General features: G+C 39.9%; 2 protein-coding genes and 1 long non-coding RNA gene across 6 annotated transcripts; 2 read left to right on the top strand and 1 right to left on the bottom strand.

The window, feature by feature from the left end:
- Positions 1–6,128: 6,128 nt before the first annotated feature.
- On the top strand, positions 6,129–6,933 carry LOC113055859 (uncharacterized). 2 transcript variants are annotated; one of them, XR_003277590.1, is made up of 4 exons: positions 6,129–6,314; positions 6,397–6,466; positions 6,590–6,697; positions 6,851–6,933. It is a non-coding gene; the product is annotated as an uncharacterized LOC113055859 (long non-coding RNA). The 2 variants fall into 2 exon arrangements; XR_003277589.1 differs by having other exon boundaries at positions 6,597–6,697.
- Positions 6,934–12,949: 6,016 nt separating this feature from the next.
- LOC113055853 (putative nuclease HARBI1) lies at positions 12,950–14,400 on the top strand. Its single transcript, XM_026222221.1, has 4 exons — positions 12,950–13,461; positions 13,546–13,661; positions 13,789–13,900; positions 13,993–14,400. Exons 1-4 carry the CDS (start codon positions 13,029–13,031, stop codon positions 14,364–14,366), a joined length of 1,035 nt encoding a protein of 344 aa, XP_026078006.1. The 5' UTR covers positions 12,950–13,028; the 3' UTR covers positions 14,367–14,400.
- A 54-nt stretch (positions 14,401–14,454) lies between these two features.
- LOC113055855 (uncharacterized) lies at positions 14,455–16,130 on the bottom strand. Of its 3 annotated transcripts, none has more exons than XM_026222225.1 (7): positions 15,727–16,130; positions 15,546–15,613; positions 15,259–15,435; positions 15,055–15,095; positions 14,922–14,984; positions 14,791–14,841; positions 14,455–14,719 (listed from the first exon to the last, which is right to left on the bottom strand). In XM_026222225.1, exons 1-7 carry the CDS (start codon positions 15,894–15,896, stop codon positions 14,486–14,488), a joined length of 804 nt encoding a protein of 267 aa, XP_026078010.1. In that variant the 5' UTR covers positions 15,897–16,130; the 3' UTR covers positions 14,455–14,485. The 3 variants fall into 3 exon arrangements, with proteins under 3 accessions (XP_026078010.1, XP_026078011.1, XP_026078009.1); XM_026222226.1 differs by having other exon boundaries at positions 15,274–15,435; positions 15,546–15,616; XM_026222224.1 differs by having other exon boundaries at positions 15,546–15,616.
- Between the last annotated feature and the right edge of the window lie 4,683 nt (positions 16,131–20,813).

Below are 20,813 nucleotides of genomic sequence, written 5' to 3' on the forward strand. Positions count from 1 at the left end.
CGAAGTGATGAAATATAAACTAATTAACTTATGAATCAGTTCAAATAAAGCAATTTGAATCTTTAAATTTGATTCTTCTCAAAATAAATGAGCTAATATTTCCTTACACATGACTTTCACTCCAAGCTTCTAAAGCCATATGACGCTTTATGTAGGGAAAGAAGTATAATTACTTGACTACCTTGGCGTCAAGGCAGATTACATGTATGTGTACAGTGACAGTACTTGGCAATAAAGACTATGATTATGTTTGTTTTACACTTCTGAAGACAATTGCATGCAATTAAAGGAGAGACTGACACATTTCCTTTTCTGAAGTGCTCTCTGGTTTAAAGTTTGAGAAATTCACTGTTTACACTCACTGTAAAAAGTTTCTGTAAATTTACAGCATATTAACAGCGTAAATATACAGTACTGAACTGTTTTCTAAAATTACGGTGTCTTACCGTAAATGCACACGTGATCGGTGGGAGAGGGGGAACCTAAGGCTAGCTGACGCATGGAGGAACATGGTTTCAGTCAAAGTTTTATGGATTTCATCTCAAGTTGAGGCTCATTTACAGGTAAGCAGATCAAAGTCTGAATACCTTTTTATCTTAAACTGCAGCGTTTTTTTTAATGTGGGCACAATATTTTAATTTACCTTTGACAAATCTTGCCAAGACGGTGAACTAGCATGTATGCAATTTTTTAAAAATTTCTCCTGAAAGTTAAGTGTGTATGTGTGTGTTTGTGAAGGATTTGCATCGTTTTTTTTCTTTCCTGGTGTAAACTCCTGTAAATGTTAAACTTGTAAATAGTTAAATATAAAATACTTGCGTTCGCTGATTATTTCATTGGATATGAATTGAACATATTGGGCAACGGTAGAAGATGAGCACGTGATCGGTGGGGGAGGGGAGCAACGGTTAGCGTCTGATACCAGAGAAAAGCATCATCAGTCTCAGTGAATAAAACGGATATTATCTCAAATATAATCTCGATTACAAATTGCAGATAACGAGGATATGAAGTAAGTGCGTTTTCCTGATTTTCTGAAACACTTACTTACACAATTATATTTCCATTTTGCATTGGCGCCAACCCAGTGTAGTTTAAAATGGAGGATTTGTTTTATTTGCATTAATGTTGCTAAGTTAGGTGCGTATAAAGTTGGTAACTTATATACTATCCTTATATATTGGGAAATCGAAAATAGGACTGTAAACTTATCGCCTTTTGCATGAGCACTTGACTGGATAGATGGAAAGAGAAGCGTTAACGTTATTGTCGGAAAGTCTTTTATTTCCTGTCATTTTATTTTGAAACTATAATGATGTCATATCCTTTCCGAGCGCATCACATCCTCATTCCCGACTCCGCATTCTGTGGGATGGTGGCTCGCGTGTGCGTAACCTAATCGAAAACCACACACACAGACACCCACACATATGCCTATTTGTACACCAATGATTGTACCCAAACTACAATATTAAAGTTTGCTGGAACAATTTCTCCGTGCCCTTCTCTCTGACCGGAGCCCTGTCAAAGGAAACTGCCAGACCAGTATTATCCCATTCAGAGTGTCCCACTCTATCACATGGTCCTTCGAGCCGGATCTGACAGCTTTCTGGAGACAATATGGAGCCAGGACAACCATCTGCAGATCCAGCAGTGCGTTCTCGACCCCAGCGGGAGATACAGTTACCAGCATCCCTTGCAAACTTTGAAGTTGGGTACACACCGAGAGTCACAGTACTCCCTTCCACCGAAGCTGAGGAACTCGGAGCAGCAGCCCCAGCTCAAGACATCCCAATCCCTGATCCACTTTCATTGCCATCTGTGAGAGCAGAGTCATGTCGATCCTGGGTATCTTCTCGTCGTAGCAGACCAAGATCTCGAGCCAGTGCTGCCTCATCAACTAAGAGGTCCATTGCAGACGGGCTATCCGAGCTACAAAGTGCCATGTTGGAGGAACAGGTCAAGCGGATGGAATTAGCAGAAGTGCAGTGGCAGATCATGGAGCAGACGCTAGTGGATGAGCAGTGTACTCTTCTAGACAAAGAAGCCAGAGACGCCCTCTATGAGAAGGAGGAACTTCTCAGAGAACAAGAACGGCAGAGACGTCGACTGGAGGAGAAAGCAGAGATGGCATACAAGAGTAAAGAGGCTATCACCAGGCATCAGATGTTGCGACGGCGACAGAAAGAGAAAGAGATGGAATTGGCGCAAGCAGCTCTTATCACGTCTTTCCTGAAGGAAGAAGGAATTGAGAGTCCCCGTTCCTGCAGGCCCCTCAGTGAATGTGAGTACAATCTAAGGTCCTCATCAGAAGTGCAGCCTCTCCTACTCCACTCACAAGATGGACATGGACTGCTCCATTCTACTCCATCTATGCATGTAATGCCACCAGTCTCCAGTATAGTCAGAAGTCCACCTGTCTCGACCAGTCTTACATCAGTCCTGCCCGCTCCACAAGTGAGTGCTTATACTACTACTAGTGTACTCTCTCAGCCACAGCCTACGTATCTTACTATGATTCCTCCTCCAGCAATCATCAACCCAGCTTCGCAGTCGGCTCCCAGATCAGCCGTGAGTGCCGTTACCTCATGTTCTCCGCCACTGTCAGTAGGACAGTATATGGCCCCACTTCGCCAGCCACACATGGTCTATAGTCAAGCCCAGGTCCAATATGTGCCTCCACCTGGTACACCTCTACAGCCAGTGCTATCAGCTGCTAACACGCTGTCCTATCCTTACAGCGCCATGCCACCTTCTCCACGACAGGGCACAGCGCCTTTAGATTACAGGACAACGCCGGGTACAGACCTCATGGAGCTCCTAGTTGCCACATCTTATGGCCTTCCTAGACCTACTCTACCTCACTTCACCTCAGGTAAAGAGTCAGACTTTGCCCTGCTTAAGATGGCTTTGGATAATCTGCTCAACACACATGCTCACCTCACAGAGCAGTTTAAATATCAAGTCCTCCTCGATCACTTGAAACTGCCAAGCGCCTACAAGCTAGCCCAAGCTTACATGTACCATCCAAAGCCATACACCTCGGCCCTCCAGGCTCTCCAAGATAAATATGGGCAACCGCGTCAGCTCGTGCAGAGTGAACTGGGTGCCATCTTAAACTCACCTCACGTAAGATCTGGAGATCCAGAGGCATTTGACAACTTTGCCCTCTCAGTACAAGGTCTAGTTGGCATGCTCCGCTCCCTCGAGGGTGAGAATGGCTATGAACTGCGATGTGGCTCCCACGTCGACAGGCTGCTAAGCAAACTGCCTACTAGCTATCGAGATGCGTTTGTGGAGTACAGCATAAACCGAGGCATCCTGAGGACCGGCACAGATCAGACCTACACGCTTGAAGACTTCTCAGTTTGGCTTCAGTTAAAGTCACAAGCAAAGCGCATTTCATCTCGAGCAGCTCTGATGTTCCAAGACCAGCCTAAGCCAGTTAAGGGCAAAAAGAAATCCCAGGGTCCTTCATCCAACGTGTTTTACAGCACTGAGAGTCAAGCTAAGGTAGCCCCTCCAGATCCTGCTCGCAGCACAAAGTCACCCAAAGGTAAACCCAGTGTGAAGCCTTACTGCCCGTACTGCGACGCCCGTGAACATTACCTCAGCTTATGCCCCAAATTCAAAATGCTCACTCCATCAGAGATTTCCGCCTGGATCAAAGACAGAGGCTGTTGGAGGTGTGGCAGGAACCATAAACCTGAGGCATGTACTCTCAAGAAGCCTTGTCAAGTGTGCAAACAGCAACACCTGACCGTGCTCCACGAAGTGTGTTCCCAAGAGGCTAAGAAAGTGTTAATGGTCAGTGCTGCTCCCGACACCATATACGTTGACCGTCCTAGTCGTCCGCAGAGAGTCATGTTGAAGCTAGTTAAGGTGCGCCTGTACAATGCCGAGCACACTCTGGAAGGTTTCGCTATTCTGGACGATGGATCGGAGAGAACCCTCATCCTTCCCTCAGCAGCCCAGCATCTCCATTTAGCTAAAGAGCCTGAAAGCTTGCCTTTACGTACTGTCCGCCATGAGGTGATCCGTCTACAAGGAGCCGCTGTCTCGTTCGACATCTCCCCAGCTCATTCTCCCAAACAAAGATACCACATCTTTCATGCCTTCACCGCTAGTGAGCTGAGTCTGTCTGAGCATAGCTATCCTGTCAAGTCACTCATGCGCAGATACTCCCACCTGCAAGGTCTTCCCCTGCCGAAGGTTGACAAGGTCCAGCCGCTTCTGTTGATAGGCTCTGACTTTCCACATCTGCTGCTTCCCAAACAACCGGTCCGAGCAGGTCCTCCTGGGAGTCCTGTAGCTGTGCGTACTGCTCTTGGTTGGACATTGCAAGGCCCCGCCAACCTTAACCTCATTGGTGAGCGCACTCACTGCTACTTCACCATGTCTACTAACTCAGAGCTGCAACGGCACGTTGAACGACTGTGGGAAGTTGACATAACCCCGTATGCCAAAGCCAAGACTGTGATCCGCTCCAAAGAAGATCAGCAGGCCCTAGAACTGCTGGAACAGCGCACAGTCAAGGCAGAGGTGGATGGAGTAACAAGGTATGCTACTCCACTACTGAGGCGCAAAGCAAGCCTCACGCTCTGGGCTCCAAAGCACACATTGCTCCCACAGCTACGGAGCACAGAACGCCGTCTAGCCAAAGACACTGCTCTAGCTAACACCTACTGTAAAGAAATACAGAAACTTGAACAGTTGGGCTACGCCAAACCTCTACCTCCTGACACAGTAGACAGCTCCACAGAGTCCTGGTATCTGCCGCACCACGTTGTCCACCACAACGGTAAGGCGAGGATTGTTTACAACTGTTCTTACCAGCACAACGGTCAAAGTCTCAACAGCCAACTGTTGCCCGGTCCGACCTTAGGTCCTACTCTCCTCGGTGTACTTCTTCGTTTTCGAGAACACAGTGTGGCTATCAGTGGTGACATCAAAGCGATGTTTCATCAAGTTCGCCTGCTACCAGAAGACAAGCCCCTTCTCCGTTTTCTCTGGAGAGGTATGAAGAGGGAGGATGAACCAACGGTGTATGAGTGGCAGGTTTTGCCATTCGGGACGACATGTAGTCCCTGCTGTGCCACATACGCCCTGCAGCGGCATGTGAAGGATAACAGCAGCGGTTATGAGGACATCCTACACCTTGTGGAGACTGCCTTCTACGTAGACAACTGTTTGACCAGTGTCACGAACGCTGATGAAGCTAAGACCATTATCAACCGGATGCGTAAACTGCTCTCAGCTGGAGGCTTTGACATCAGGCAGTGGGCCAGTAACATCCCCACCGTTGTTGAGCATCTTCCATTGGAAGCGAAAGCAGCAAGCACCGAGTTGTGGCTCTCTCAGTCTCGACAAGATCCCGAAGAGCCAGCCTTAGGCCTTCGCTGGAACTGCCTTACCGATCGCCTTGGGTACCGCCACAGACCAGTAGAATATTCACAGCCAACTCTGAGGAACGTCTACAAGGTGATGGCAACACAATATGATCCCCTCGGATACCTAATTCCATTCACCACACGAGCGAAGATCCTGATTCAAGACCTGTGGAGAGTGGGAGTTGGCTGGGATGAACTGATCAGACCAGAGGCTCTGCTGGATATCTGGACACAATGGGAGAGTGAACTAATCCATCTTCCTCAAGTGGAAATCCCCCGATGCTATGCTAAGGAAACTGCCAGACCAGTATTATCCCATTCAGAGTGTCCCACTCTATCACAGTTATGGTGAGAAACGTTTTTTTTTTTCGGAGTGACACATTAGTCTTTCAATATAAGTCGTATCTAAAACTAGTCAGAGTGTAATCTAAATATATTCGAACTTATTGTTAATAAAGTGTGCTTTGTATGTGAGCACATTTAAAATTTAATTTTGCACTGGATTTATTGGCACAAATCTCTTTATCACAGAGGAAACGTTACTTCATTCACTTACATTCTAACTTGCTCCTCAGCCTCAAATACAGTTTTGTGTGTGTGTGAGAGAGAGAGAGTGTGTGTGTGTGTGTGAGAGAGAGAGAGAGTGTGTGTGTGTGTGTGTGTGAGAGCGAGAGAGAGTGTGTGTGTGGTGTGTGTGTGAGAGAGAGTGTGTGTGTGAGAGAGAGAGAGTGTGTGTGTGTGTGTGTGAGAGAGAGAGAGAGGAAGAGGAGAGAGCAGTAGACAGAATATTTTTAAGTGTTTTTAATGAAAAGTTGGAGGATGTCCCAGGATGAGAACAAAGATATGGTACACCTGCTTGTCAAGATTCTAACGTTAATGTCCCACTTCCAGGAACACGAAGATGGACTGGATTCGCATGCAGATGTAAGTATTTAATTTTCTTCTTTCCACTTCACCACATTATATTATGTAATATTATTATTTGTGTATTGTGTGTTCTCTACAGGTTGCAGCATCTGCATCTGATGTTGAGAAGACACTCAATCTACCTGCCAATCCTCATCTGATTTTGCTGGGTTAGTGTGTCATTGCGCATGATGAAGAAGAAACATTTACTGATGGCTGAGATATAAAATTGTTAACATTGCTGTTGTGCACAATTGTTAAAATTGCTTCTTTTTTTTCTTTTTTTTTGTGAGTGTCCAGTCAACATTTTTGACTGCAGTTGCAACAGTGTTTGCTGTGCACTACATCTTCAACCTGCAGTATCAAGAGGCGGCTTGTTGCACGTTAGAATTTTTTCAAAGGTAAGTGTTTTCCTTTTTGCGTATGTTTTTATCACTCTCTTAGAATCTGTGGTAACACTTTATAATAAGTATACAGTAGTAAAGTAATAAATTATTTGCAAACTAGTTACCTCAACCTTTCTCCTGTGTTCTACTTGTGTTCTTCCATTTCAGTTTTTTCAGTTCATCATCTGAAACACTGTCAAATGTGGTTTTATTCGCATGCCAGACACGGAGAAAATAGGAGAAAGGCATGTAGATCCACATTAAATCGAAACGAGTCAGAATATATATATATAGATCGTTTGCAAATGATTTATAAGTGCTTTATTACTTTATACTTATTATAAAATTTTACAAAATTAATCTAAATTCTAAACCAAATTAATTAATCAGAATTTTGAAAAATGGTTATTATACACTTCGGTAATGTGTAATGCAACTTTCCTTAGATGATTCTATGGAATAAACCCAGAAAGATGCTCAAAGACCTGCCGAGGCAAGGTAGTCTCCAAGAAGACGGGGAAGGTGGTGAATAAGATGTCCACTACAGTCAATCCAAAGGTTGCCACTCTACAAAAAAATCGAATGGACTTCAAATGGGACTTCATCTAGGCAAGTGAAGTTACACATACATTTTCATTAAATACAGTTCAGTTAAATACAGTTAAATACACTTAATACAACTTATTTTACAGTTTACACACATAGAATATTTCTCACATTTAAACTTGTTTAACAACAAAAAAAAAATCAACATTTAAAAGTAGTCAGTTGAAAAAGACTGATGTGACTCATTTTGGTTACTAATGTTGCGCCCCTGTAGTTTGCATTGCATAAAATAAAATAATTTACAGCAAAGAAACGGTTTTATAAATAAAATATCCACAAAAGTCGTCAGTGGCACTGAGAACTACCCTGAAGAGGATACAGTCCGCACTCATTACAACCCCTATGTTGTTGCGACTGTTCAGTCCCAGGTTACACTAAAACTATCCAAACACACAAAAAAAATTTGAGGTTGAAATAATATAATTATTATTTCAACCTTTTATTAAAACCATGATTTATTTATTTTTTAATTTTTTAATTTTTTTTGAGTACATGCACACTATTAATCAGTTTAGTTGGTCCACTAATGATGCTCAAATGCACCGTTACCTCTCTGTCCTCTAACCGGTCACCCCACTTTATTCCGGGACCTAGCAATTTACAAATTAAGTACTGGTCATAATAATAGTGTGGAAACAATGAGAAAAAAAAGAGAAAATAAGCATTTTCCATTTCTATGAATTATAAAAAATTGTATGCAAGCGCTCAACTCTGAAAAAATTTAAATAAGATTTACTTTGCGAAAAGTAAAGAATTTGCACAAATATATTTTAAGTAAATTTGACTACTTTAATATAAAGTGCAACTCACCTGTCATTCTCAGGTAAAATCTACTTAATATTTAACTTAACACTCATGAAGAAATTAAGTAAATATGTTTTATAATTTTTTTTGTTTTGTTTTAACTTTTTCAAATTACATCTTAATGGTTAAAATACATTTTAGAAATCAAATAGCATGTCCAATTAACTGAAATCCTGAAACTGATTCAGTTAAACAATTTACCAGTAATTTTTTTTTTAGGAAATACGTTTTATTCTCAAATTCCATTTTTATTCCTGTTACAATTAAAACATGGAATAACAATTGTGTAATTATTCCTTAAAACATAATTTTTAATGATTATTATTATTTTTATTACTATAATTCTTATTTGTATTATTATATTACTTTGAAAATGACATATTCTACTGTACAAAAGTGATATATTTCCGTCACAATCACATCACATTAGACCGAACCTTTATTTTGAAGGATTGATTTGAAGACGCTTGATTTTTTTTTTTTTTTTTTTTTTTTTTTTTTTTTTTGTGTATGTGGGATAGGGCTCCAACTATTGATTATCTTTTCTGTAAACTAATGTGACGTGTGGGTGGAGCTAAAGAATCACAAGCGATAGTAGGCTTTTGCATTGAGAGCGTTTGGAAGTTGTGACATTAGTGTGAGGAAAAAAAACCATCATCCAAAACAAACCATGGCTAACAGTCAGATTCAGCCGTTTATTTATGATCCAGAATCAGATCCCGAGGCTGAAACTGAACGAGAGCAGCAGCAGCAACGACTCGCTCGGAGCGGGGCTCGAACCCGGGTCTCGGATGGGAGGCGGACACACTAACAAGGAGGCAGAGATATTTTTAGCAGTTTTACTCACCGCCTGCGGTTCCAACACACGATCGTGGCCCTTTTTCGTTGGGATTGCATCATCCTTAAGAAATAAACGATACGCAAATCCGGCGTCAAACTGGGCATTGTTTGTAAAACAAGCATCTTCGAAATGCAGGGAACAAACAAAAACACTTGCACAACTCCGTTGATGCTCTGTAAAAATAAACTCCATCCACTGGTCCCTTAATGCTGTTTCTCTTTTGGTAATCTGTGCAGGTTGTCTTGCCCTGGCAACCAAAAACACACTTCTTTTGTGACATTTCGCGACGCTCTCGCTCTGATCAGTGAATGAACGTCTGTGCTCTCAGTGCTCTGCTATACGGGAGCGCGCGCTCTTCCGGCAGAAGTGCCTCAGGACCCATATAAGGAAATTCCACTCCTTCTAACGTCACACAGAGCCATACTCGAAAAAAACTTTCCGAAACTTGTGACAAACCGGAAGGAGTATTTTTGGAACAGAAATACTCCTTCAAACGTACAACTTAATTTTTGAAACTTTGTCCATGTTTAGCATGGGAATCCAACTCTTTAACAGTGTAAAAAACTCAGTATGCATGAAATAGCATTTCACCCCCCCCCCCCCCCCCCCTTTAATCTAGTGTTCCTTTTTTTGATTAGCTAATTAATCCTTTGGATAACTTTACAAAAATTATAAGTACAACTTCTAACATAATATTGCAACTTTTATTAATTAATACACTAATCCACATCGCAATTTCAGTTAGTGTACAACACTATTTTATTGTATTCATCACAAATGTGACAAATTCTGTGACAATCCACATTATTTGCCTAATTCCGTTTTCATGATTGGATTCCTTGATTGCCTCCATGTTTTTCACATCGTGGAAATCGTAGGGTCCTAAGTTTCTGAAATGTTTTATATTATTATACAGTATACATGTTTTTGTTACGTTCTATTAAAATTCTGCTGATGTTATTTTAACTTAAAAAGGATTTTTCTCAATGTTTATGTTTCAGACTACACCCCTCCCTGGCTACACTTGCATCAGAGTTGGTGACAGTTTTATGCTTCTGAAACGTTCTTGGACTGTTCTACAAATCCTTGCCAGGTTTTGACTTATTACACCAAAATAAGATTCTTGTTCAGAAGTTGTTTGCCATTTCTTAAAGGCTGTTTTTAGGGGAATGTACACTCCAAGCCCATGCCCATGCCCATGCATTGTCATACTCATAGCACAAAGCTAGACCTAAAATGGCTGCTTTTTTTGTGTTTTATATGGTCAACTTAAATTAGTTTAAATATGTCCACAGACTTCTGCAGGGTTCATTTTGCACATTGTCTTTTGTCTGTTTTGTAAATTGGTTAATTTTCTTCTCTCTTCATCTCATCTTTCTCTAACACATACAAAGACTGATTCTTCCATTTTGATTGCTTATTTATTTTTATTTTTTTGAGAAAGCATTTGAATTATTGGTTTGGCACTTAAATAAATAGTGTTCTATAAGAAATACCCCCTTGGTCTTCTCTTTTCTGTCTATTTGCTGCCACTTTTTAGTATAAATGAAATGCCAGTTTGTGAATTTGTTAAAATACAGATATTTTTAATAAAGTTAATGATTTGCAAAATTGCCAGTTCTACGGTTTAGAAAAAAAAAAAAAAAAACTAGAATACAGTAATGATCCTGAAAAATTACGGTACACCGCTGGAAACCCTGCTGCCAGTATATTACTGTTAATTTACAAAAAAAAACTGTAATTCAGAAAACTGTAAAATAACGGTACACAGCTGGAAACCCTGCTGCCAGTATATTACCGTTAATTTACAGAAAAGCTGTAATTCAGAAAACTGTAAAATAACGGTACACAGCTGGAAACCCTGCTGCCAGTATATTACCGTTAATTTACAGAAAAGCTGTAATTCAGAAAACTGTAAAATAACGGTACACAGCTGGAAACCCTGCTGCCAGTATATTACCGTTAATTTACAAAAAAGCCGTAATTCAGAAAACGGTAATAAAACTGTAAAATTACGGTACACTGCTCACACACACACCCTGCTGCCAGTATACTACCGTTAATTTACAGGACAATTTTTTACAGTGCTGGAAAAGACTGTGTGGAACCATGTGCGTGAGATTTAGAGAAGTTTTATGTGGTGAATTGGGCAAAAGCTGGTGCCAGCACAGAACTGATGAGGGGGCAGCTGAAGTGAAAGTGGACGATGAGGTAATACAAAGTAAAAAATAAAATAAAAACATAAAAAAGGGCATGTGTACCATATTTGTTGGTGATTTTGCCAAGTAAAACATGTTCCTGGATCAACATTATGTCCAAAAATACAGGCTTAACTTAATTCAAAGACGTCAGTAGTGCATTTTAGATTGAAAAACAATGGAAAAGTACTGCCGAAGGATGAAAAATGCATTTTGAGTGAATGACTCTACTAAAAGGTAGGCTACTTAGCAAATACAGATGACAGCTATTGAATAAAAACTAAATAGCATAGGCAACAAATTTGAAAATCGGATATACAGTAAATAATAGGCAGCAGTTTTGGCAGTGATAGGCTACCACCACCACAACCACCAATGAAACACAAGCTTACTGCGACCGATTGTCTGACATAACAACACGTTCATTGCAGCCCATGATGAATCATTTTAAGTTGAACAGCAACAAACAATAACAATACAGCGAAGTAATCAGCTAACTACGACCATCTAGCTCTATATTAAACATGAAATAATTATTTCATCATACCTTTAGCTTACTCAATAGTGCTACATTTTTGTACATTTTTGTTTGTGAGATTTAACAATTTAAAATACTTTGTGAAATGGACAGTCCTAAATTGTTGCTATAGTATCATATTACTCTTTTTTTTTTTTAAATAAACCATTATATTTGATAAATAAATTATATTTTGACACTCATCATGAGTGAGGGGCTGCCGGTCGTTGGTTAGGGTTAAAACAAAAGAACCCTGTTCTTACACAGAGAGCTGTTTTAGTAGACGTAGCTGGGATCTGCTGCCAGGTCTCAACATCTGCATCGCTGCAGTACCTGTAATGAAGGAAGAAACACCAGGGAAAAAGTCCAGCTGGCTTCTCACTTTTACGGCTGCTTTGGCCACTTCAGCCACAAATTATAGCTTCAAGTCATGAAGCAAAGGACTGTTCAAGGTTAAATGACACTGTCTACTCCGAGACGTTCTGAAAGTGGTCATTGTGAGACTCTGTTGGACCCCACGAACACTGAACACTGTGTCTAGGGACAATGTATGCCTGTCTGATCTGTATGTTCTAGACTAAAGCATTCACTTCTCCAAATGCTATATATATATATATATATATATATATATATATATATATATATATATATATATATATATATATATATTACGGAGCCTCGCACATGACACGCAGGAAAAAAAATAACGTTAAATCGCGTGCATGATTTACTAATTCGTTCCCTCAATAGGCAAATCGAGCAAACGCAATAGTAAATCGAGGGAGCGCTATAGTAATCGTGTGAACGTTTTAGTACATTAAGGGAACAAAATAGAAAATCGTTGCATTGAATGAAGCATCTCGAGTCCCACGGAGGAGATTGGAAGGAAACAAAAGAGGAGCGACGACAGTGAAGGACAAGAGAGGACCAGGGGGCTGTTCCATAAACCAAGATTAGAGTATAAGCCAGGCTTATTTCGGTTAGTCAGGCTTATTTTTGGTAGATTCGGTTTCATAAATCAAACTTAAAAAAGTTCAAACTCAGTTCCCCCGGCAACTTATGCTGGCAAATTAACCTGGTCCGGGGCAGGCTAACTGTCGGGCTAAGTCTGAGTTCAGACTTAACGAGCATACTATTTATACTCACCTGCTGGTATTTCGATGTCATTTTATTTTACTTAACCACTATTAATATATATTTTTTTAAATATAAATAAATAAATAAGGAAATGTACTTTACTAATAAATGTAAGAAATTATAAGGTATAAATACACTAAGAAATGTTCAAAACTTGTGTTTAATTGGTGAGTTTGGTTAATGAGTTTGGTAATTAATTAAAAGTATATAAATAGGGAGCTGAACTCGTCTCCAAACTTAATCATGGCATGTCCTTTCATAGAAGAGGTGGTGGATGAGGGAGCTATAGTCTTGCGGAGGGCATTTCAAAGAGAGAGAACTTTCAGAGACAGGTCAGACCCATTGGCTTTTAATGACAGCTACCTGTATGAGCGATATAGGTTCTCAAGAGATGGGATTGCATATATTTGTAGATTACTAAGCCCATACATTGCAAATAATACACGCCGCAACAGAGCGCTCACAGTCCCACAGATGGTGTGCATTGCACTTCGCTTTTTTGCCAGTGGAACATTTTTGTACACAGTTGGAGATGCAGAGAATATCAGCAAAGCATCAGTTTGCCGCTCTGTACGAACTGTGTACCTTTCTTTAAAAAGACTACTCAATGTGTTCATCACATTCCCTGGCCACAAAGCTATTCGTACCATTAAACATGCCTTTTATGGAATAGCTGGTAAGTTCAAATAACTATAAAACATGGAAATATTTCTTGACTGTTGATTTTACATGGGAAAATTTAAAAAAATAATTTTCCTAGGTTTCCCAAATGTTATCGGTGCATTGGACTGCACCCATGTGCGTATTAAGTGTCCGTCTGGTCCACATGAAGCGGACTTTGTGAATAGGAAATCAGTACACAGCATCAATGTACAGGTACGGTCCCACTGAGATGATATTGAAGGCTATGCTCTAGCACTGAGTGTTCTGTACTAAGCTGGGCACCAGTGTTTAGTTCATTGCAATTCAAATGTAGTGACCTACAGGTTTAAATTTATTTTAGATGATTAGTGATGCAGATTGCATCATCACAAATGTAGAGGCCAAATGGCCAGGCTCTGTGCATGACTCCAGAATCTTTAGAGCCTCATCTCTCTACCAGCAACTAGCAAGAGGTATGCTAGTAATCACTTAAATCGCAAAAAGTCTTATAAAAAGAAAAAAAAAAAAAACATTATATATCTATATATTCATTCTGTCTATGCAGGAGAATTCTCAGGAGTTTTGCTGGGAGACAAGGGATACCCATGCCTGCCTTACCTCTTGACTCCCTATCAGGAGCCCCAGACAGAGGCACAGCACCGCTACAACATTGCCCATGCACGCACAAGAGGTCGTATAGAGATGGCATTTGGGCTGATAAAGTCAAGGTTTCAGTGCCTGAAGCACCTCAGAGTGACTCCACCTAGGGCATGTGACATTGTAGTTGCTTGTGTAGTGCTCCATGACATTGCTTGTCTGAGGAGAGAGAGGCAACCAAGGATTGCTGAAGAGGAAGACTGGGGCAATGAGGCAGTATTGGAAGAAAATGAAACCGGCAGACTTATACGAGACACATATGCAAATAATTATTTTGCTTAATATGATCTAAACCATGTGTAGCCTTTAAAATGTTCCACTGGCCCCTCAACTTTCTCCTTAGTTGAACAAACACACAGAAGTCAAAGTATATAATGTGATTTGTCTTTATTCAGATTGAATCAGCCTGTTAGGGGTGAAAACACAAATAAATGTTGTGGAAAGTGATCAAAAAGGGCTTTTTTTTTTCCTTTTCCTTTTTTAAAAATGGTAGTTCTACTTGCATTTTTCTGTAGCTGTTGAATTTCCAGCTCCAACTTCCTCATCTTCAGTTTTTTATACTGGATGTCGATATCAATCACTTCCATTTGTTTAAGGAGGTAGCGTTTATACACTCCTTTTATGTTTTCTGGGTTCTGTAGCAACATAGATTTAAGTTATTTCATTGAATACTCTTGTCACATTGTTTTCATTTCTTAATACTCACTTTGTCACATGTTGTCCCAGACTGAGAGGGCTCTAGAACAGTGTCAGCATCCTGAAAACACATTATGATCATTTTATCACACAAGTACACTTTTTATATTCAATAAAGTATCACATGGAACCTGTGTCTACCTCAGGCCTCCTTGAACATACAGACACAGTCTCCTCATCCTCCTCAACTCCCATCACTTCTCCCTGTGACCACGGATTAAACTCAGTTAAAATCATTAGCTTACATGTCTTATTTAAAAGGTCTCATACTCACAGGCAACATGATGTCTGGTGGATCCATACAGCATACAGAATCTTGATAGAAAAAAATATATATTTTTTTTACCAAAATGCACCATTACAGTAGCACAAGTACTTCTATGTGACATTACTGCTATGATGTACTTAGGTTTACAATGCCTAAGGAAGGAGGAAATCAGTTAGTCAGGAAGGAATAATGCGAATAAAACACACACACCTTTTATATACTCACTACTTATACTACGTGATATAATTTTAGATGATGTCCCCCCCTCTATTCCCTCAAGGACGGGCCTCCCTTTATTAATTTCCAAAGCCAGCTCCTCTGCAGGAGTGAAGCTGGCTGGTGGTGGCCCTCCCCCAGTGCCAGCAACCTCAGTCTTCTTTTTGGTCGCTGCAATTAAAAAAAAAAAAAAAACATAAAAAAAAAAAAAAAAAACCCTGAATAGTTGTAACTTCAAGCTGGCATTGATTACATATATACATCCCATTAGATTTACTTACCATTCTGAACTATATTTTTATATTTTATTTTCACCTGCTGCCAGGTTCTTTTTCCTTCACTTAAGTTGCTGCTGCATGAAAGCAATTAACATTACTGTTATTCACACACAAACTTTGCAATGTATTGTGACACACATTCAATGTTGATAAATTATTTTAAATAGCTTACACCGCTACTTACGCATTGAGACGATCAGCAATTTCCTGCCAACCTTTCTCTCTTGCTTTATTTATTGCCGCTGTATTGCCTTTTTTGGTGATGACATCTTTAAATTCTTCATATGTTTCCAATAGCAAACGCTGTTCCGTTGCCGTGAACATCGCTGCTCTATCTTTTCCTTTTGTTGCCATGGTAGCCCACAGTAAATCGATTGACCCATGCTCGACTTTTCAGGACTTTTAAACAATGGCGTGCACGCGCAATTATCTAGACTATTTAAACCTGACTCAAATTAGTAAAATCACATGATCCTCAACTTACTGTTATGGAACCAATTTAAGCGCGGATGTTTAGCTCGGCTCATTCAAGTCAGGTTTTGGACTTTAATCCCCGCTTTTCTAAGCTGCTTTTATGGAACAGCCCCCAGGACTGGGATTTATTTTGTGTTTGGTTTTCATTTGTGCGCTACGGTCGTCTGCAAGGGGCGCTGTTGTGCATTTATTTTGTAATTAAAGTTATAATTTGATTGTCCGCTTTTTCCCGCCTCCTTCTTCCCGAGATTGTGAAGTTTGTACTGCGTTATATATATTGTATATATAAAAGTGCTACATGTTTACGTTTCTACATGTTTCTAAGTTTTTGCATCGAAAGTACTACAATGAGAAAATCTTTAGTCTTGTTTTTTAGAGATCAAATAAAAAGCTTTAGATAAGATTTTTATTTAAACCATTTTAATTTATTTTTTGTAAATAGTTACAAAAGTTGCTACTACCACATTGAATGAAGCATTACATAGTAGAAAAACTGGACTGAAGATCCTGTTCTAGAAAATGAATACAAACTTCCTTTTGGAAAAGAATCAGCCACAATAATCATAGCACGAAGTGAACGTGAGAGAAACTTCAGTGAAACTCTCGGTGCTTTCCTGTGTTAACAATACAAACAATATGGACAGTCTGACAGGTTTCACCAATAATTTTTCCACCTGTCGTCACTTTTTTCTTGTAATATTTAAAAGTTATCAGGTATGCTTCAGTAAAGACTGAAGTAAGTAAGGACTCATATGATGTGAGAATAAATTAAGTTGTGTTTGTACAATAGAGAAGTTGCACTATTTCATATTTAGAAATGCTCTACTTTCTGAAAAACTTTTATTTTCCAAATGAGGGCATTTGCACCTGATCAGAGAACAACATACAACTGCTGCATCTTTAACCTCACCCTGGTATTTGTTCATTATTGTTAATATTCTTTTGAAGTGGATTTAACTGCTCAATTCCAGATTTTATTTTTAAACATACAATAGATGTCTTAGGGTGTCTCATTCAAAGAACCTCAATGCAAACTCACTCACATGGCAGACAAACAAAGCAGACGCATGCCTCACTAACCAGTCTCAAACCAGCACTGCTTCTTAACCAAACATCAAAATCAATCAAACTATCAAACAATCTAAAAATACATATCTGGAACATTGGGATCAAGAAACTAAAACACAAACTAAATTAGAATTCTATCAAACTCTAAAATCAGATTATGAATGTGAAGATTATTTCCAGAGTGTCAGAGACACAAAGCAGAGATGGATCCTGACCAAGTACAAGCTCAGTGAGCACAGTCTAGCCATCGAGACGGGCAAACACAGAAAGAGCTGAGTGTGTGTGTGTGTGTGTGTGTGTGTGAGGGGGAGAGAGAGAGAGAGAGAGAGAGAGAGTGAGCACAGTCTAGCCATCGAGACGGGCAGACACAGAAAGAGCTGAGTGTGTGTGTGTGTGTGTGTGTGATGGGGAGAGAGAGAGAGAGAGAGAGAGAGAGAGTGAGCACAGTCTAGCCATCGAGACCGGCAGACACAGAAAGAGCTGTGTGTGTGTCTGTGTGTGTGTGTGTAAGGGGGAAAGAGAGAGAGTGAGAGAAAGTGAGCAAAGTCTAGCCATCGAGACCCAGACACAGGAAGAGTTGAGTGTGTGTGTGTGTGTGTGTGAGTGTGTGTGTGAGGGGGAGAGAGAGAGAGAGAGAGAGAGAGAGCACAGTCTAGCCATCGAGACCGGCAGACACAGAAAGAGTTGTGTGTGTGTGTGTGTGTGTAAGGGGGAAAGAGAGAGAGTGAGAGAAAGTGAGCACAGTCTAGCCATCGAGACCCAGACACAGGAAGAGTTGAGAGTGTGTGCTCACTGTCAGACAGGAGAGATCGAGACAGAGACACACTTCCTCCTTCACTGCCAGAAATACTGTATTTTGAGCATCATTACTCCAGTATTCAGTGTCACATAATCTTCAGAAATCATTCTAATATGATGATTTATTGCTCAAGAAACATTTCTGATTATTATCAATGTTGAAAACAGTTGTGCTGCACAATATTTCTGTGGAAACTGTGAAACACTTCCATTGAAACGTTTGGGGTCTGTAAGAATAAAAAAACAAAATTAAAATTAAAACTTCTATTCAGCAAGAATGCAATAAATTGATCAAAAGTGACTATCAAGCCTTTTATAAGTGATGCTGAAAACTCAGCTTTGCATCACAGGAATAAATTACATTTTATACATATTGCAACAGAAAACTATTTAAATAATATTTCACAAATTGTCAGTTTTGACCGATTTAATGTTGAATAGAAGTATTAATAATGTATCCAGATGTTTACTGAAATGTATTGCTTGAGTGATTCAAGTTTGTTGAAGTCTGAATCAGAGAAGCTATTGAAGCATGTGTCTCAACCGCCTCGTTCTCACCAATCAAACCATAGACAGATGCAGAAACTATCCTGAAATAAACTGTCTCTTAATTTGATATCACAAGAAAACCACTGCAAATATACATTAAAATATAAGACATCAGATGAGTTGTTTCAGGGTTGTAATCATGGCCATAGCCAGACTTCGAAAATTAGTGAGGTCCTGGGGGTTTCTATAATAACCCCCTTATTATAGAATTGTGCTATATTAACCCCTATAAATACAACTAATTATATAACACTTGAAAAGAGACAGACATTTAGGTGTTTTTGGAGGGATGATCATTTTTAAAACATACCATATTTATTGCATCAAAATTTGTTAATACTATATTTATGGGGTGGATAATTTTATCAGTTGTTTATTATTCAAGATTATTATTATTATTATTATATTATTCTTATTAATATATTATTCAAGAGTCAAGATAACAAAAAAATAAACTTAACAGTTGGCTTCAGTGGCGCAGAAGGTACCAGAAGAAATGAAGTGACGTGACATTCAGCCAAGTATGGTGACCCATACTCAGAATTCGTGCTCTGCATTTAACCCATTCAAAGTGCATACACACACACACACACAGAGCAGTGAACAAACACACACACACTGTGAGCACACACCCGGAGCAGTGGGCAGCCATTTATGCTGCGGCGCCCGGGGAGTAGTTGGGGGTTCGATGCCTTGCTCAAGGACACCTAAGTCGAGGTATTGAAGGTGGAGAGAGAACTGTACATGCACTCCCCCCACCCACAATTCCTGCCGGCCCGAGACTCGAACCTTTCGATTGCAAGTCCAACTCTCTAACCATTAGACTACCCCACGTTCAGTTCTGCTGCCTTTTTTGATTACTGCCAGACTAATGCCGGCGATGCAATGTTGCCAGACTGCTAATAAAATAAAAAATGAAATAAACTGCCGCTCTCTCTCGCTCACAACTCTCTGAAGACTCGTTCACTTCGGAAGTGTCTCGCATCGATCATTTTCACACCACGGACGCTAAATATTATGAATTATACATGCAGACATTCATATGAGGAGTTTAGCAGCAAATTAGTCAATCAGAGAACAAATTTTATTTTCAAACATTAAAAATGTATAGAGGTCCGGACCTCTGTGACCTCATAGCTGGCTACGGCCATGGTTGTAATGTGTAGTTTCTGTGTTCCAGATTAAAAACTTGGCCTGGCTGCTGGGCGATGCTCCGGACTCGTTCACCAATAACTGTGTGGCTGGAATCGAGTCCAATACAGAGAGAATCAAAAAACTGATGAACGAGTCTCTGATGCTGCAGCGCTGAACCCTCACATAGTTAACCACAGCAGAGAGCTAACCAGAACGAGTTTGGTTCAGTAATACAGAGACCTGGTGACACTCTGAATGTGGTCAGTCGGTCAGTCGTCTCTCGCTCTGTTTCAGGGTATGATAAAGCTGACCTGATTGCAAAGACGGCACACAAAGAGGGATCGACTCTGAAAGCCACTGCTGTGAAGCTGGGCTTCCTGACAGAGCAGTTTGAGCAGTGGGTGCGACCGCAGGACATGCTCGGACCCAAACAGAGCAGAAGTCTTTCAGAAATAAAAGAGTTGCTCACATGCATTGATCCTGTCGGCTGTGCTGCTTTCTCTCAGTCATGGCACACATTCAATTTCATCCTGTAACACGAGATCAACAGAAACATCTGCTGATGTGTGCACTTAAATTTATACAGCAGAAGCGATTCACGCATGTTCAACATTTAATATTTGATCAGTGTGTGTGTTTTTTGTCAGTGGCTGCGCTGCTAAATCTCACTCAAACATATTCATCCCAAGATCAAGAGCTTTATATTTCTCACACACACACACACACACACACACACACACACACACACACATATATATATATATATATATATATATATATATATATATAATTCTGCATTTCATTCCATAGGACAAAAACAGAGTGTACTCTCAGGAACAGTCAAATGTTATTTGAAAGAGTTTCTAGTGATATAATTACAAGTATAATATGATGATAAATGATTACAAATATAATTTGGCAGATACTCTAATTATGCCTTGGCAGTATATATTAACATATGCATTTTTCTCCTTTGGAACAAGGATGACCAACAAACTATTTTGTACAAAGTACAGTGATGGGAACATGAAGATGTATTTGTCACAAACTATATTGCAGCATGAAATATACTATCCAACTCCCTTAGTAAAGACAACTTGCAAATAAACACATCACCATAGTCCAACACTGAAAGGAAACAACTTTGGATAAATCTTTCTTTTAGGTCTGAGCTTTTTTTAGGAGATTTTCAATATGAATATTAAAACACAAAAATTCATCAGATTAGATTAGATTAGGTTAAACTTT

Source organism: Carassius auratus, chromosome 37, assembly GCF_003368295.1.
Source record: "Carassius auratus strain Wakin chromosome 37, ASM336829v1, whole genome shotgun sequence".
In the NCBI taxonomy this organism is placed as follows: Eukaryota; Metazoa; Chordata; class Actinopteri; order Cypriniformes; family Cyprinidae; genus Carassius; species Carassius auratus.